This window comes from Mauremys reevesii, linkage group 1 (genome assembly GCF_016161935.1).
Source record: "Mauremys reevesii isolate NIE-2019 linkage group 1, ASM1616193v1, whole genome shotgun sequence".
Lineage (NCBI taxonomy): Eukaryota > Metazoa > Chordata > Testudines > Geoemydidae > Mauremys > Mauremys reevesii.
The window spans coordinates 211,120,765-211,138,797 of record NC_052623.1 but is presented as its reverse complement, the minus strand read 5'-3'; the positions used below and the strand labels follow the sequence as shown (position 1 = coordinate 211,138,797).

General features: G+C 44.0%; 1 protein-coding gene across 1 annotated transcript in view; it reads left to right on the top strand.

Moving 5' to 3' along the window:
- The window catches only part of POLQ (DNA polymerase theta), a 128,925-nt gene that overhangs the window by 2,585 nt on the left and 108,307 nt on the right, over window positions 1-18,033 (top strand). The window contains 5 exon segments of the mRNA XM_039502410.1: window positions 427-609; window positions 1,690-1,820; window positions 4,233-4,389; window positions 11,100-11,208; window positions 13,035-13,254. Coding sequence (XP_039358344.1) covers window positions 427-609; window positions 1,690-1,820; window positions 4,233-4,389; window positions 11,100-11,208; window positions 13,035-13,254 — 800 coding nt within the window.

Here is an 18,033-nt window from a genome sequence, read left to right as displayed (position 1 = left end):
ATACTACTCATACAATGTACGATTAGCCTGTGGATCAATGTGGCCACGAGTTTTAGCAGAATTCAAGAGGGACTGGACATTTAAGTGGATGGCAAGAATATCCAGAATTAGAATAGAAAAAGTGAAAAATAATAAGCAATATTTTTGGAAGGGATATAAACTCTCATGCTTCAGGCCATAACCCAATCTCCTATGGGAGGTTAGGAGGAAACTTTCTCTGGGGGGAAGGTTATTCTGTAAGGTTTCTTGCACTTTCCTCTGAAGCAGCTGGTCCTGGGCACTGTCAGAGACAGGATCCTTGATAAAATGGACCACAGCTCTGATTCAGCATGGCAGTTCCTGTGATTCTGAAAGTTTAGTGCATAAGCCCTAAGTGTCATATTACTCACTATGCTGCCTCTGCTGATGTTGGAATTTTTCCCAAAGGGCGATGCCAACAGATGAATATTCCTGATGACCAAGCAGACAAGCTGCTCCTAGCAAGCTGGGGTCTTCCTGAAGTAGTTCTGGAGAAATACCGCAGTCTGGGAGTAGTACATATGTTTGAATGGCAAGCAGAGTGCCTGATGCTTGGACAAGTCCTGGAGGGGAAGAACCTAGTTTACTCAGGTATGCAGACATCTGACCAAATCATGCACTATAATAGGCTAAGATTTTGTCATGGATATTTTTAGTAGAAGTCATGGATAGGTCATGGGCAAAAAAGAAATATTAACGGAAGCCCATATAGCCTGAAGCAGGGCAGCTACGCAGGGGCTAGGAGCTGCCTGCAGCAGCTGGGGGCTGTGGGATACCTCTGCCACCTGCAGCTCTGGGGGTCCGAGGTGGCTGGGAGCTCGGGGGTTTGCCCACAGCTGTGGCAGCTAGGAACTGTGGGTGCCCCTTCTGCCTGCGGGGGCCGGGAGTTGCAGGATACCCCTGCCGCCTGCAGCTCCAGGGGCCAGCGGCGGCTGGGAGCTTGGCGGTTCTGCCACCAGCTTGGACCTTGGTGGTTCCCCTGCCGGTGGCCTGAAGCTCAGGGTTTCCCCGCAGCTCCCAGCTCCCATGGGTGGCCGGGGATCCTGCAGCTCCCAACCATTGCAGGCTGAAGTCATGGAGGTCGCTGGAAGTCACGGTTTCTGTGACTTCTGCAACCTCTGTGACTAAATCATAGCCTTAACTATAACTTCACTAATATAATATAAATGATTTTACTGCTGCTAAAAGGTGCTGGGCTGGCAGCTCTGGAGGCTGAAATGATCTTTGCCTTAGAGGAGGTACAGCACAGATTGCAGCAGGGCAAGTTACTGGGCTCAGCTCACGGATGTGCCTCTAACCTGCTGGGTTGAGACCATCTCCAGATATGAGGAGGGAGTCCAGTCTCCGTGGCCATTTTCTTACTTCCTGTCATCTAGGAACTGGATGGAGACCCACTGGCTTGTTTTACTTGGGTGACTGAACAGCCACCAAAGTGGTAATGACTTTTAGTTATTGTGGACCAGGGACTGGGTATGAACTAGCATCCTTAAAGTGAAAGTCTCTGAGTAAAATTTTCAGACACACCTAAATCCCATTTTTAAAAGTGGCTTAGACATTTAGGCACTTCAGAATATTTTTCTTTGTATGCAGTTTCCACCTCTGGAGTCATCCAGTAGCTAATCGCTTGCAGTTTAAGTTTTGACACGCTTTTCTTGGATCATGTTATTTTAGCTCCTACTAGTGCTGGGAAGACACTAGTTGCTGAGTTACTCATCTTGAAGAGAGTCCTGGAGACCCATAAGAAAGCTCTGTTCATCCTCCCCTTTGTCTCTGTGGCCAAAGAGAAAAAGTATTACCTGCAGGTAAGTGGAGTACAGGAGTGTGGGGGTATGGCTCAAAGCTGTCAGAACAAACCTTTTCAGAACCTTAAACATGTGGAAACATTTGTATGAAATGGGGTGGGGAGGTGGAAATGGAGCTTTGTGGAAGACGCATTCTGTTTTGCAAAGGATTTTGAAAATTGGTTTAGATTAGAATCAGAACAAAATCCAAAACATTGAAAGTCTCCATGAAGGAATTTTGGGTTGATCAAAACATTTCATTTCAATTTCTACTTTTTATGTTGTGTTTATTTGTGTGTGTGTATAATTTATTTATAGTGTATATAACAAAAGGTCTTTTCAAAACAAAAAATGTGAATGTTTATTCCAAAACCGTTGAAACAGGATGTTTTGACATTGTTGGAATACTTGTCTGGTTTTCTTCTGAAACAAACTTCCAGTGTGATGGTGCTGCTCACCTCTCCTTCTGCTGTGTGCACTTCATCCTGCAGTAAGGCTGTCACATTCTGGGGTGCAATCCAGACCAGAGTGAGGTTGTCACTGCCTGCTTTGCAAACCTCACAAGGCTTTCCTGCTGTAGCTCCCAACCTGGCTTGCTCACAACCAGCCTACAGGTCACACGGTGTGTGTCTGTGCACAGCTGGAGCCCTGGTCTAGCAGCTCTGACCCCAGCAGCTTGCCAGCAACACACTTTGACTTCCACCAGCTTTGGTTACTACTTGCCAGGTGACCCCAACATGCTCCCAGTCAAGGATTTTCTGCAAAACGTGTGTTCTGCGGTGTCCAGCCATTTCCTGGACAGTTCAGTTATTAAGGTTCATTGCCCCACAGGTGAAAGTAAGCCGGTATGGCGTACTGGCAAGAGCCAGTACGCCGTGCTGGACCACATCGACTTCCACGGCTGGGAAGCCCAGAGCCCTTTGAATCTCAGCCACGGCTCTGGCAGCCAGGCCAGAGCTGGGATTCAAAGGGCTCAGAGCTCCCTGCTGCTGCCCCAGCCCCGCAAAGCTCGAGGTTCCCCCGGTGGCCAGTGCCCCAGGCCCTTTAATTTGCCCCTGAGCGGCTCCCAGCCACCTCTGCAGCTGGGAGCCCCTGGTTGATTTAAAGGCTCTGGGTTTCCCAGCCAGAGCTGGTTCCCCAGGGCCTTTAAATCTTGAGAGGCCACATCTCTTCCGGATGAGGCCACACCCCCCTCAGGACTCCAGCAGTACCAGTAAATCCTGTAAATTACTTTCATCCCTGCGCTATGGAGTCAATTTTCAACAATTTGCAACTTTAACTGGAATTACCAAATTGTTCAGTTTAAACACAGCACTGTTATTTGTTTTAGATTAAAAATAAAATACATTTATTAACTGAAGAAAAGTTACCAGCAAATAAAAGTGAAAACATGCACCTAAAAGTCTAAAACTTAATCCAGCAAGTTTTGGTTCAAGACTTTAAGATGGCCTTTCTCACCCACAGTCTTCCAGCAAGACTGACTCTCTTCTTGGCCAGGATCTCTCCCAATGGTGCTGGTGCCTTTGTCATCATAGGTGAAAAAGAGAGCTTGGGGTCCTCTATCCCTTTCTTTTATAGGCCAGTGAACCTTTGAGGTGGATTCTTTGGAGGGTTGCTCTTCAAAGTAATATGTATTTAAGCAATAAGGAAGGTGACATGAAATCTGGTGATGAAGGGGCTTCATGCTCTTTCTTCACCCACTTGTGTTTGCTAAATTGCAAATTGTTCTGTTCCTGCCATCTCCTCCTCCTGCTGTCTTGAGGACCCTGTTTACCTCAATTTACATAAAAGTAGCAAACACATATTCCTTTCCTTAGCATAGGTCTCTTTAACAACTTGTCCAGACGGGGCTGTGTGGGTTTGAACTTGTGCTAGTAACGTCATACAGTGCATTCACAACTTTACATATAATGTAGCAACACACATTTCACTATAATATTATTTGACCAATTACACCTCTGCCTTGATATAACGCTGTCCTTGGGAGCCAAAAAATCTTACTGTGTTATAGGTGAAACCGTGTTATATTGAACATGCTTTGGTCCACTGGAATGTGCAGCCCCGCCCCACCCCGGAGCACTGCTTTACCGCGTTATATCCAAATTCGCGTTATATCGGGTGGCATTATATTGAGGTAGCGGTGTAGTTATACATTTTCAAATCATACTTCACAAGGCATATTTGGTACAAAGTTTATTACAATAAAGAGCAGTGACTTGGGCTGCTTTGCTGTGGGGCAAAAAGCACACAGTTGAATAGGAGACAGCAGGCACTAGCTGGCTCAGCCATGCTCTTAATCAGGTTATCTGATACAGTGTTGGGAATGTCTGTTTTAGGATGTGTGTACTGTGCTGATTCCAGTATGCAGCATATGCTGATTGCAAGTAAAGATTCTAATTCTGTGAACAAATGTTCTGTCTCCCTGGCGCACAGACTCTGTTTCAGGAGGTGGGTGTGCGGGTAGAAGGCTATATGGGAAGTACTTCCCCTGCTGGACGTTTCTCAGCACTAGATGTTGCTGTCTGCACCATTGAGAGAGCCAACGGACTAATCAATAGACTCATAGAGGAGAACAAGATGGACTCACTGGGTAAGATGCTAGGGCCTGATCTGTCTGCAGGATGAAGGAGCATGTGTATTGTGTACTGTTAATTAATTTTGTTTTGAGATTATGTGCAGTGTGTGTTGTCAGTAGCTACCAGTGTGGTGCTCTGCTCTTGGTCGATGATAACAGTCAGCTGCATGTGTTCCCTCTGTGTGCTGCCCCGGCTCTGTGCAAATAGCTGACACAGCAAACCCCGAGAGATCCCCAAAGACCACAGACTCTAGTAAAGTACGAAGGAACCCGAGCCAGGTTTATTGTCAAACGAAGCACAATAATAGTTTCGTATAGATTCTACAGGACATATTACAAATATGTGCCCCGTGGCAATGGACACAGCTCAGTCAGTGGCGAGACACTCCACTACCCCCTAGGCTGGACAAAGGTGCGCGCTCCTGGACCTACTTTTATACGGTTACAGGACAGATTACTCATCCCTACTGACGTATTGAAGTACAGCCCCTTGGCTCATTAGTGTGCTGTCTCCCCTTTGATCATGTTGTTTCAGACAAACAGATCTATCCATCATGCTGTCCTGTCTTTAAGATGCACCTGCCTGTTCCTTGTTATGTCTGTGGAGTGTCCTTGTATTGGGCTGTCCAGGTGCCATCTTGTCACAAGTTCCTCTTGTTAGCACTTACATATGTGAGTGCACCTGCTTCTAACAACCCTCTTCTTGCCATCTTCTGTGAGTGAGGCCTGCCTCTGGCTCACAGCCTAGCTTTTGCTTAGCAATCCCTGGAAGTACTTTGGTTCAGGCTTCAGGCCTCAGCCTAGGCTTCTGACACAAAAGTTTATATTTCAGGGCCCCATCTTACTACACTGTGTATGTTTAAGACCTTATTTTTACTCTACTCTTGCCTTGTAGTTCTTGTGCAAAGGAGACAGGCTGTGGCACCTGGGTGTGTGTGTCTGACTGAGACAGTTTTTAACTATCAGTAAGTGTGTAGGCTGGGACCTGGCAGAACAATGAGATGGCTGCATCCTAGATGACACCAGTTTTCTCCAGCTTGAATGCGGGGTTTGAAAGTGGAAAATCCCAGAAAGGGATCAAAGAAACCAGTTGTCAGATCAGGTATTTAAAAATGCAAAGGCTGAGAAGTGGAGGAGGGACTCCTATGCGGATTTCCTGAGTGAGAGGGGATGCTTTTGAGTGCAGGGGTCAGAGAGATGCGATGATTTGGAGAAGTCCTGAGCTGGAGGAGTGCAGTCCAATAGAGGGGACTCGGAGTCCTGAAAGGACACACCCAAATCTCAAAGAACACTTGAGTGATGAGGAAACGCCATATAGGTGGGGTTTGACTTAAAACTATGTATCTCTTTTGCTGCCTAAAATAAAGGGTGTTTGTTTTAGAAATGCTTCTTTAAAGAATACCTTGCTTTGCCTATCGTGTCCCTGAAAAGGTTAAACTATAAACCAGAGTGCCCACAAGGTTGCAGTTCTGGGAAAGAATGTGCTTAAACTACTGGGAAGTCATGGGTGTGTTCAGCATGGGTCTTGAGGCCTAGGACTGCAGATTATCTGGTACCTCTTCTGAAATTGGCAGAGAGATTGCGTGTGCCAGAGAGGTTGTTGCCTGTCCAGACCAAGGTAAGTTTAAAAGCATGCTGGCCCAGCATATGGGACCCAAATACAGCAGCCTAGGGAATGTCTAGAAAGGGGAGCTTAAGTAGGGCTGGGACACTTATTATACAACTTGAGTGTGTATGAGAATCAGGGAAAATGGGGACTGTCCTCAAGGCTCCAGGAGACGGAGGAACTGTCAAGGAAAACCAAGCAATCTTCCCTCCATCATGCTGCTTATAGGCTTGCTTTGGGAATTCACTTGGGCTCTCTGTATGGCTGGAGGGTGGATCAGTGGGTGGAATTTGTCGCTGTAGCTTGTCTGCGCTGGGCAATGTGACTGGGAGACAATCCATGGATAGGGCTTGTCAATGTTCATGGAAGAGTCCCATGGGTAGGGTTTAAACAATGAAGGGAGTCTGGGTGTGTCTTTGAATTCATAGATCTCCTGTGTGCCAGATGGGGTTGGCTCGGAAATGTGTATGTGTGGAATGGATGGATTGCACTTGTGGTGTGAAATGGGGATGGAATTATAGGTGGGGCTTTTCTGGGTCTGGTTGGTTGGAATTTATGGATGAGGCTAATCTGTGTTGGTTGATGTGACTAGGAGGGCAATAAATTTAAATTCTTTTTTCCAATAGTAGTTTAAGAGGAAGCAAGCCTGCTGTCTTTCACAGTTGTGGACTTACTGTATTACTGTGGTCCTAGGTTTTGGTGGTGCCTATAAGATGCATGTAAAGAGATGTGAAACCATTGGGAATCTCTGGGTGTTCTGTGTGCATGTGAGGAGGAAGCTGTATTTTCCCAGCACAATCCTTTGTGTTTGCCTACCTGATATTTTATACACTGTTGTTAAATCCAGAATCCCTCCTGCCTTGCCACTGGCCTGTGATGTTACTGTAGTATTTGGATTGATATTTTAAACCAAGAAAAGACAAAACTAAATGAATATTAAATTGTGAGACCCTCACCCTTGACTTTCCTGACCTGTGTGCATTTCATGCCGTAATTTTTCATTGTACCAGCCAGGTAGCTCTTAAAGACAAGAAAGTAAGAAAGAAAAATTAGTCTGATTTTATCTTCATGTGTAATCGTGCGATGTACATATTCACATGTTGGACCCTGGAGACTACAGTGATTGATGTGCTATAAATACTTCCAGCGGACCAGTTGGGGTGTGTGTGTACTTGAATGTGCTAAGATAGCTGCAGTTTTTTATTAATTCTAGTGCAATCTGTATGTCCCTGTTTGTGTCCTCATGGGGAATATTGCCAAAGGAGGGTCATATAGGTGTGGCGAGTCAGATAAGTATATGATTAGGTGTGCAGATCTTGTCTACTTACTGCTACCTCATTAAAATTTGTAAAATTGTCTTGCATTATTTGAAAGTGCAAACAAAATCTGAGACTAACTGATGATAAAACATCATTTTCTGATACTTGATTATTTGGAAAGTTACGCAAACTACTTAATTTCTGCCACCCTAACAAAAAATCACTTTTGGAATAAAATAATCATGACAAATTTCATCCCAAAGGGTAATATTTGGAGGTAAATTTTATAAAAACCTGAAAATACAAAGACTGAAAATGACTTTAAATATAGCCAACATCAAGCTACTGTAATGCTTCAACATTGTACCTTGACTCTTCTAATTAATTCTAATTTTAGACTACTTTTTTAATGGAGTGTTTTATTCTTTGAGATGAATTATTGAGAGACAACTGCAGCTCTGGCTGGATTCCATCTCAAGCTTGAGCTGTTCCTTTTGTTGGTGTCAACTCCCTGCTGCCAGCTCACATTGCCTCTGGAAATTGTTGAGAGAAACTCAATTCCTGCTGCTGGCAGAGCTGTCTGTTGCCTAAGGCAGTTCAGAGCAATTTGATTTGAGTTTAATTATTATATAATTTATGCAGTTGCTCGCATCTTGGTAAACAGGAAAGGGAGAAGTTTTCTTGCAGTATTTAGAATCAATGTGAGGAATAAATCTAGAGAAATTTTAGGAGAGCAGAATAAAGGAAAAAACCTCCTTCCTGTTAAATATGTCCCCTGGGAGTGGGTTTGTATTGTCACCAGTGATAGGTTTGTGATTTAAAAATTAAGTTTAAAAAGTAGAAGTTCCAAAAAATCTCTGGATTTTAGCATTTTTGATATAAAAACAAGTTGAACCTTCTGTGGCTGCCCTGAAGAACTGTAGCAACTCAGGGGTTGTCTTCACTTGCAAATTAATTCAGATTAAGGTAGGATATGAGTTTAAAAAGCAGTAGCCATTCTCAAATAACTGTAGACAAGCCCTCAGATTAACACGAGCACCTTGCCAGGAGCCCCAAAGTCTCACATTATTTGCAGACAAAAGAGCATATTGTAGCTGTCTTCATTTTCAGTAGAGATGCAGTTTAAAGAGATTACAACCCCCCTCCCTCCTGCTTGCACTGCTGAGTTAAAAAGAATATTACATGCTGGGACTTGCACAACCAATGGAGACTACTTCTGTTTTAAAGATGAGGATAGACACCTTGTTTGAGCTATTGTCTACTTTGGTGGCTACAGTATAATCTCAACAGATGCCTCCATGGTACCGCTTGGAGAAAGAAGCATTGTATGTGTAAATGACTGTCAGGCCTGGTTGACTTGTGAATGGCTCAGATTCCCATATACATGGTTATATTGAGAGCTTGGATGCCATGCCTGAATAACAATGGGAGGTACAGAAGTTCTGACCAATTAAAAGACAGCAGTACTCTGTCTTTTGGGGGAATTCTGCACCACTGCATAATGCAGAATTTGCTCAGAAATTAATGTTCTGTGCAGAATTTCCTTTTCCCCACAACAGAAATGGGCTGCAGAGCTGTTGTCTGCCACTAGGGGCTGCTGGACCTGGCAGAGCCCAACTTGTAAATAGAAGACACTGCTGGATGGAGGAAGCTGGAGAGTTCCCAACAGCTGCAGTTCCCAGCACGCCCTGAAGGAAGGAGGCGGCGTGAAGGAAATGCCACACAAGCCCTGGACCCAGCATCAGTCTGTCTCTGCCTCTGGATCCCTGGGCTCTTGCGGGGAGGGGAAGGGGGGTAGGAGGTGTGAGTGTCTGGACTGTAGGATGCCCTGTGGCTGGGCTCTGGGGGAGAAGGAGGTGCAAGTGTCTGGGCTGGGGGGCACCTTATGACTGGGCTCTGGGAGATAGGGGGTGCGAATATCTGGGCAGGGGATGCCCTGTGGCTGGGCACTAGTGTCTAAACTGTGGGGTGCCCCAAAGCTGGGATCTGGGGGGAGGGGATGTGGGTGTCTAGCCCCTCAGCTTGGCTCTGAGGGAGGATGGGGCAGAGAAACAGGAACTGGGTTATAGGGGTTTCTTTAACTATATTCCCTGGGGGGAAATTTTGTGTCTGTATTGTTACAGACGTAGTTGCAGACAGGTATTTTGAAATAAATTACCGAAATAACTGAAACTGGCATGAGTATATAGTGTTATTTTGACAAATCAAATATGCAGAATTTTGCAGAATTTTTAATTTGTTGGCGCAGAATTCCTTCAAGAATAACACTGCATGGCAGAAAACCTCACATTTGAGACATGCCCTCCTGGGGAATCTGACGAAGACTGTTCTTAGGGAAGTCTCTTCATGCCAGACCTGTGAGGTGCTGCTGTTTCATTTAAAAAAAAAAAAGATCCTGTGCAAGACTTGAAAAACCCACTTGCCCTTGGTTAGTGGGAAGCTGTTGCAGTAGCCATCAGGTTAATGAGAATAAATGTGAAACAAGTGTAAATGAATGCAGTGCTATGTCTGCCTGAATCTGCAGGCAGCTGTAGTACCTCTGTTGCACATAGTTTTGCCAAACTATAGCAGATTGAAAAGTGATTTTTTTTTTAAATGAAAATGACTAGAATCAGGTTAATTCAACATAGACACCGCAGCATGCTCATACAGGTCTGGCATGAAGGAGACTTCAAATAGAGAATACACTTTTTCTTTCCCCAAGCTAGAGGCACAGACTATGTGGACACCAGCTAGCCAGAGGCTAATGCAAAAGATCGAACTACCACTTATGTTCTAGAGACCTCACTCTGGTAGAAGTGTCATCACCTCCTTTCTCAGTAGATGGCAGAGTTAAGTTGACTTTTTGCTTTTGTGTTGCTTGAGGGATGGAGGGGCATCTTTTCTCTCAGTCTTCAGCTATGTGTACACTAGGAGCGCTTTACCAGTGCTTTTGCCAGTATAACTTATTCTGGTTTGGTGAGCGAAACAAACTATACCAGTAAAAACACTCTTTTACCAGTACAAGTACATCTACGCTAGAGCTTTTGCCAGCTTTGCTATGTCAGTAAAAAATCATCTCCCCAACCTACGTTGATATGCTGGCAAACTTGAATATAAACCTGGCCTTTCATCTAGAATTTCTCAAGTTTGGTGTGGTCTGGAAATTTAGAAAGGTGTTGTAGTTAATTCGGATTGAGGTAGGGTATGAATTGAAAGAAGAGTAGCCATTCTGGAATAACTCTGTAGACAAGTCCTCAGGGTAACCTTAATTTGGTGAGATGTTGAGGTTGGAAAGATGGGTGCACTGCTAGTTAGACTCCAGACTCCACTGTCAATTTTAATTTTCTTTTTTTCAACAAAAACAAATTTTGGAGGTAAAATATCATGAAACTGATCATCTGCTTCATGCACTAATATCAGAGGAGAAACAGTGACAGGAAGCAGCAGAAATGTCTCTGGCATGCACAAAAATTTTGTCAGTTTCAACCATTCATATGGAATATGCTGCTGAAGGAGTGATGGAGGTTTGTTCTTGCTTTTGAGCTTTGGTGAAACTTCCTTCCCTGATGAACCAAGGGACGCACCCCACCCATGTACTTATTCGCTACACTGATACTGACTTGGACTCTTTATACGTTCCATGGGTGGCATACCCAAGGCCACTTACCCATTGACTCTTTAAAAACTCCCCCAATCTGAGTCTATGCTGGTTATGTGATATGTATGTATCTCGTGATCCTTGTAACTGATACCTGTAATCCTTTATAACTCAAGCCTGACCCCAGATGTACAGGACCTTCCCTCTTAACTTGTGTATATTTAATTTTAAACATTAACTTTAATAAAAATTTTAAATCTGTAGTGCTTCTTTTTACCAGGGATGGTGGTTGTGGATGAGTTGCACATGCTGGGAGATTCTCACAGAGGATATCTGCTGGAACTCCTGCTGACCAAAGTTCGATTTGTTACAGAGAAAGTTGCTAAAAGGTGGGTAGACTGTGGGGTGTTTGTCTTTTAATACTGAATTGTGAGCAGCTTCAATATTCAGGTTGTTCTCTGAGTTACTGGAGGTATGGATTGGCTCCAGGAATTTGGTGAGAACTCTGATCTAGGATCCCTCAGTTATTAAGGTCTCATCACATCAGGAGGCTATCACTATAGTCAAAAACCTTTTTCCTCCTGTTTTTTAATTTGTGTTTAGTTGTAAAATTCATTCTTTTTTGGAAAAGAAATTGGGATAAAGCTTTAAGTTCAAATATAAAGTAAGCTAATTTTTAAAAATGTTTTGGATTTGTTGTTTCTTCTTGTCTGGTGTCTTGTTTAATTTTTTAATTCCTAGGCAAAAGAGTTTCTACCACTATTGCCTCCTTGAGGAGACTTTTACAACCTAATAGATCTCTCTATCAAAAATGTTTTGATACGTGTGAAAGAAGTATATGATCGGGCATCCTCTTTTGATCTTTGGTAGACAAGGGGATAGTTTGGAGAAGAGCTTTGCACCCAGGATTGTAGGATTGGGATGAACCCTAAAATGAGGAAATTTTATTACTCTTTTTTCTTATGTTTGTTTATTTTGATTGGATCTAATCTTTATAATTAAGCAAAGGAAAAGCCTTAGCTGACTACAGCTATTCTCTGCTGAGTTATTCTACCGGCTTACATGCATATTACCATTTGACATGGAAAAGATGAAAAAACAATGATTACAAGTGTCTTCTATACTAAATCATAAAACATCTACACACCATAATACGATTGTGAGCCCTTCATTACTCTAAGTGTTAAGCCATCCTGAGCTGGAGTAGAAGGCTTTGAATAGTTGTTGCTTTTGTGAACTTTCTAAGAAAGGAAATTGTGTGTCATGGAGATTCAAATTTTTCAACATAATTCAGACCAGACATGATCTATCTAGTTCCAGGACTCAATTTGTGTTGAGATGCTGCACAATAATTATATCTTTGTATATGTGTTGGGCATTAACAGCATGCCCAGCAAGACATGTAGAATGTGCAGGAGCATACATAGTGGTGGATTAAGAAATATGTAATTTTTAAAAAATTGTACACTATGGTGGCAGACAAGCTTTAAAAAAAAAATCAATCCTATATTCTGTGGTTAAAGTTATGGATGGGCCATGCATTTGGTGAGTGATTTAGCCCTAGTTTTTACACAGACATTTTTTTAAAAGTCTAACTAGGTTCTTGCATCCTTATTTAGACATCTGACAAATCAGGCCACTTACTTAGAAGTGCTGAGCATCCATTAGTTCTTTGAATTTAATGGAAGCTGGTGAATGCTCATCACTTGAAAATAAGGTTATTGATTCAATTACCTAAATAAGGAACCTAACTGAGTTTAGCCTGTTTTTTAAAACCTTAGTCTATGATTGTTTAGCCTAAAATTGAGACAAAATGGAGTGGATTTCATTAAGATATTTAAGCTTATGAAAGTTATAGTGAAAATATATCTGCCCCTTTTGTTTCCATAATTCCATAACTTGAACATTCAAAATTAATAACAAGGAAATCTTTAAAAAATATTTCGAAGTGTATATAGTCAGCTTGTGGTAGTCAGTGCCTTCAAAGCCTAAGCCTTGTAGCCACATCTTTTAAAATTGAGTAATGTTATGATCAGCATATAACATTTGTAATTATGTATGCTGAGAGGCGAGTAATCAGTTTTTCTGCTGCAAGGTAGTCAGTGTATTCCTTTGAGCATCAGAATCACGGATTGGATGGATAGGATTTTGTATTCTGCACCAGAACATTGGCGTAGGGTTCTATTAACCCTCATTTTCTTTTAACCAATTATAGACAGACAAAGGAGAATGGTCCTGTTTTTGACAGCATACAGATAGTAGGCATGAGTGCCACCCTCCCTAACCTGGGTCTTCTGGCTTCCTGGCTGAATGCTGAGCTGTACCATACTGATTTTCGTCCTGTACCCCTTATGGAGTGGGTGAAAATTGGCCGTAATATTTATGACTCTTCAATGAAGCTGGTGCGGGAATTCCAACCCATGCTGCAAGTGAAGGTAACTACTGATTCTTGCTAACTAGTGCTCCAGGATAACATTGTTTCTATTGTCTAATTAAAAGAAGACTCTTAAAATGTATCAGTAGATGTGAAATGTTTTAAGTAGCTGACATTCCTACCCTGCTTCTAACATAGTATGTGCACTCAAAAAAAGGGCTAAAGTTACCCTTTTCCTGTGATTTGGTTTTTATTGGTAAACCATCTTAAACTCCTTCCCAAGCTAGGGTTTTCCCCAGCCAGGCCTATCTGTCCCTAGTTCCCTTTGCCTCTTATGAACTAGATTGGAGCTAATTGGACACATCTGAGATAAGTTCATAAATTCTAAGGAAAGAAAGGATCATTGTGATCATCCAGTCTGACCTCCTGTATAACACTGGCCACAGAACTTCCTGAAAATGATTTGTTTTGAGCTAGAGCATTTTTATTTATATATTTTAAAATCCAATCTTTATTAAAATGTTTGCCAGTGATGGAGAATTACCTGAATATCTTGGCAAAAATACCTTTGCATCTCTGCAGGTTTTGAGCATCTGAACTCAGAATAATACAACAGACGAGCCTTTCATTCCAATGCTGGGTCCCAGAAACTGTTATCTGGTTAAAAATGTACACGAAAATTTCCTAGCTAGGTTAATTCAAACTGCTTAATCTTTAGTAAGCACCTTTTCTTTTTAATCGCTTTTTAAAACTACTAACAAAACCATTCAAAGCACAGGGCTTGGTGGTGATGGGAGGCTTCAACTATCCAGACATCTATTGGGAAAGTAATCTAGCAGGGCACAGATTATCTGACAAGTTCTTGGAATGCATTGGAGACAAGTTTACTACAGAAGGTGGAGGAAGCAACTAGGGGAGAGGCAGTCCCAAAGTTGATTCTGACAAATAGGGAGGAACTGGTTGAGAATTTAAAGGTTGAAGGCAGCTTGAGTGAAAGTGATCATGAAATGATATGGTTCGTGATTTGAAGGAAGGGTAGAAGAGAAAACGTGAGAATAAAGACAATGGACTTAAAGAAGGCAGAGTTTAGCAAACTCAGAATTGGTAGATAAGCTCCCTTGGGAAGCAAGTCTAAAGGAAAAAATGTTCAGGCGAGGTAGCAGTTTTTTTAAAGTCACATTATTAAGGGCACAAAAGCAAACTATCCCAATGCTATCCTGATCTGATGATGTCAAATTTGCAAATGAACTGAAGCTCAGCAGTTTCTCTTTGAAGTCTGGTCCTGAAGTTCATTTGCTGAGCTTCAGTTCATTTGCAAATTTGACATCATCAGATCAGGATTAAACAAAGACTGTGAGTGGCTAGCCAACTACAAAAGCAGTTTCTCCTCCCTTGGTGTTCACACCTCAACTGCTAGCAGAGGGCCTCACCCACCCTGATTGAACTAACCTTGTTATCTCCAGACTGATTCTTGCCTGCATATTTATACCTGCCTCTGGAAATTTCCATTACATGTGTCTGATGAAGTGGGTATTCACCCACGAAAGCTCATGCTCCAATACATCTGTTAGTCTTTAAGGTGCCACAGGACTCTTAGTCTGGATCTGTAAAAAGCAACAAACACGGCTACCCCTCTGATAGGGAAATAAAGGTACTGAGGCACCATTTTACAAATATATTAGAAGCAAGAGGGAGGTCAACGACAGCGTAGCCCATTTACTCAATGAGGAGGGAGAGACATTAACAGAAAATGCAGCAATGGCTGAATTGTTCAAATGCCTTTTTTTGCTTTTTACCAAAAAGGTTCAGTGATGGGAAGACTAACATAGTGAACCTCAGTGTAAATGGGGTAGGATCTGAGGCTAGAAGAGGGAAAGAACAAGTTAAGAATTACCTAGATAAGTTAGGGTATTTGCACGGTGCAGTGTAAGCCCAGGCTCAGGCTTGAGCCCAAACCCCTTTTCCGTCTACACACACGGCTCTCAGACTTGGGCTCAGATCTAGAGTCCTAGGACCCTGCAAGGCTGGCGGGTTCAAGCCCAGGTCAAGCGGTGATCCAGGCTTGAGCCCTATTGCTTTGCGATGTAGACGCAGCCCTGCTTGACTCGTCTCCTGGGAATACACCAACAATATCCCACAATCCCATGGGCCAACTTCCTTTGTCCTCTCTAGCCAAACAATCTCCAGTCGACTCAATTGAAAATAGAAGCCATCCTTCCTGGGCATACAGCAGCAACTCAGTGAGTCAGCATTAACCTTTCCCTTGTCTTCTGATCACTGAGCTGCAAACACATCTTCGGAGAGCCTTCTGTTTTTGCAATAGAGACCAAGCAGAACAAGCCTTTTGTAAAATGCACTGCTTCATGGTCACGTGAGTATAGCCAGATTTCGGTGAATCTCTGATGTGAGGCCAGTAAACCTGTTGACTTTAGCAAAAGTACCAGCAATGATCACGCGTACCAACAGACAGATAAAAAGCTGGCAGCTTTGCAAATTTTCCGGACTGGTGACCAGTGCAGGGAGTGAATTTAGAATCTCAAGAGCGAGTGCTGGAAGACCAGGGATCAGAAGCGCACCTTGTGAAATTCGTAAGCCTCATGCCTGTTTTCATGAGGAGTTTGGTGCTTGGCACAGCGCCTTATCAAAGAGCCAACTGTGGTGCATGACGACCTGATCAGCCCGGATGGTGTCCAGCATGGGGACTAATGGGAGCCAGGAGCAGGCTCCGAGTGAGGATCATGAAGTGACCCTGTTTCTGAAACCAGCCAGAACAGGCTGTAGAACAAGATCAGCAGTCAATTCTGGGTCTGCAATAAACCCAGAGGAGACAGAAGCTGCCCCATAGCCAGATAAATTTCTGATATGAATTAAAGTTTATTACTGCAGTAATGGGAGGGATTTCTGCTCTAAGAACCAATCCAAAGTTATGAGAAGCCTCAGCTACCAGCACGTATCCACTAATGGAGGATTGTATCCCAGCAGTTTGGTGCCCCTGCCACCCCCCAGCATGTGGAGTTCAAAATGGTTACTGGGAAATGCAAACAGTAAAGAACAGGTTTAAAGAGTATTTTAACTCATGTTTGCTAGGGTCATTCATGTTTTTCTTAAAGTAATAATTGCTTTAAGTTTGCCACTCTATAATCACTCAGTGTCTATGGAGCTGTCTGGAAACAGTGAACTTAGTGTGTGTTTGGGAAAATGTGTTCTTAGAGCGCTTGCTCATATGAATTCCAGTTAGGTGTGTGTGTGCGCCACAGGCACGGCTGTCGGAAGTTTTTTCCTAGCAGCTACCCGTCGGGCCAGCTATGGAATCCCCTGGTGCGCCATCAGTATGGCACACTATATATGACCCTGCCAGCCCGACCCCCCTTCAGTTCCTTCTTACCACCAGGGACAGTTGTTGGAACAGAGGCTTCTTGCTTTGCAAGTGTCCCACTAATCCCTAGCTTCTCTGTTATCTTCTGTAAATAGTTCGCTCTGTTAGTTAATCATTAGTGGTTAGTCTTGCTACTTAGCAGGTTGGGGGGCTCCCCCTCCAGCACAGGCCCCATTGGGGACTCAGGGCATGCGGTCTCTGGGCTTCAAACCCTGTAGTTCCTGTGTGAAGGCTATGCCCCCTGACTCCTGTCTTCAGTATCTGGGAGAAGCCCACCAGTCAGACAAGTGTAAGATCTGCGAGGCTTTCAAACCTCGCACCAGGAAGAAGAGGGACATCCATCTGAAGCAACTCCTAATGGAGTCAGGCCTCCGTCCTCGGCAGGACCCGGCCCCGAGTGCCTTGGTGCGGAGCGCTCCCACTGTGGTCCCATCTACGGTGCTAAGAAAGGACCTGGGGCGCTAACCCAGGGACCGCTGATCCCCTGGGCCCCAGAAGCATTCTCACCGGCATCGCTCTCATTCCCCACTGCCCGCAAAAAACAGGCAGAGGGGAAATCCCCCCTGTGAGTTGTTACTGCAACTGTACCCCTGGAAGGGAACAGTGCAAGGGTTGGGCCTATGGCCAGCAGACCATTGGGCCAGGCACAGCCAACGCGGGCCCCCATCTTTCCAGCGAGCCCTATTCTCCTGGACTCCCCACGGCTGCATGTGGAGGAAGCTATGATGCCTTCCACCCCGGACACCTTTGAAGCTGCCAGGGGCCTCATCGAGATGATGGCACCTAAGTCTCCCACTATGAGGGACAAGGCTCCACTCTCTCGGAGCATGGCACCATTCAGAGGCAAGCCTTCCATGTTGGGTCCATCAGCCCCCAGCCTGAATCTTTGTGCAGCTCTGAGTCCCGGCCCCATGCCCATGCCCAACGCTGGTCTGACTCACAGCACTGGTCCCATAGCCCTGACTCTCGGAGCCGCTCCCGCTCGAGGTGGTCTTCGGCATACAGGTCTTGATCCCATTCGAGATCCAGGTCCCATTCTAAGTACTGACGCCCCCCCCCCCCCAAATTAACCAGCTCCTTTCCCTCCACAAGCACATTATTACAGGTACTGTTCCCCTTCTTCTATAGGGCCATGCAAGTTGATAATGTGAGAACACAAAGCATCCCTGACTTCTGTTGCCCAGGTGCAGCCAACTGTAGTAGATGCTGGCTTAGTGAACTGATTCAGCTGCTCCTTGTTGTTATAGGCCCATTTAGGGGAAAATGGCTCACCTTTGGCTTCTCAAAGATTGTAAAGAATACAGCAAGTCACAATAATGCAGACAGCATTGATGAGTTAGCATTCAAATGGGTCTGCTGACACCTCCAATTGGATTTTAATTTGCCAAAGCACATTCAACAGCCATAGGATCTACACCCGCTAAGAGTGTAATTAAACCTTCTTTTGCCCAGACCTCTGAAATC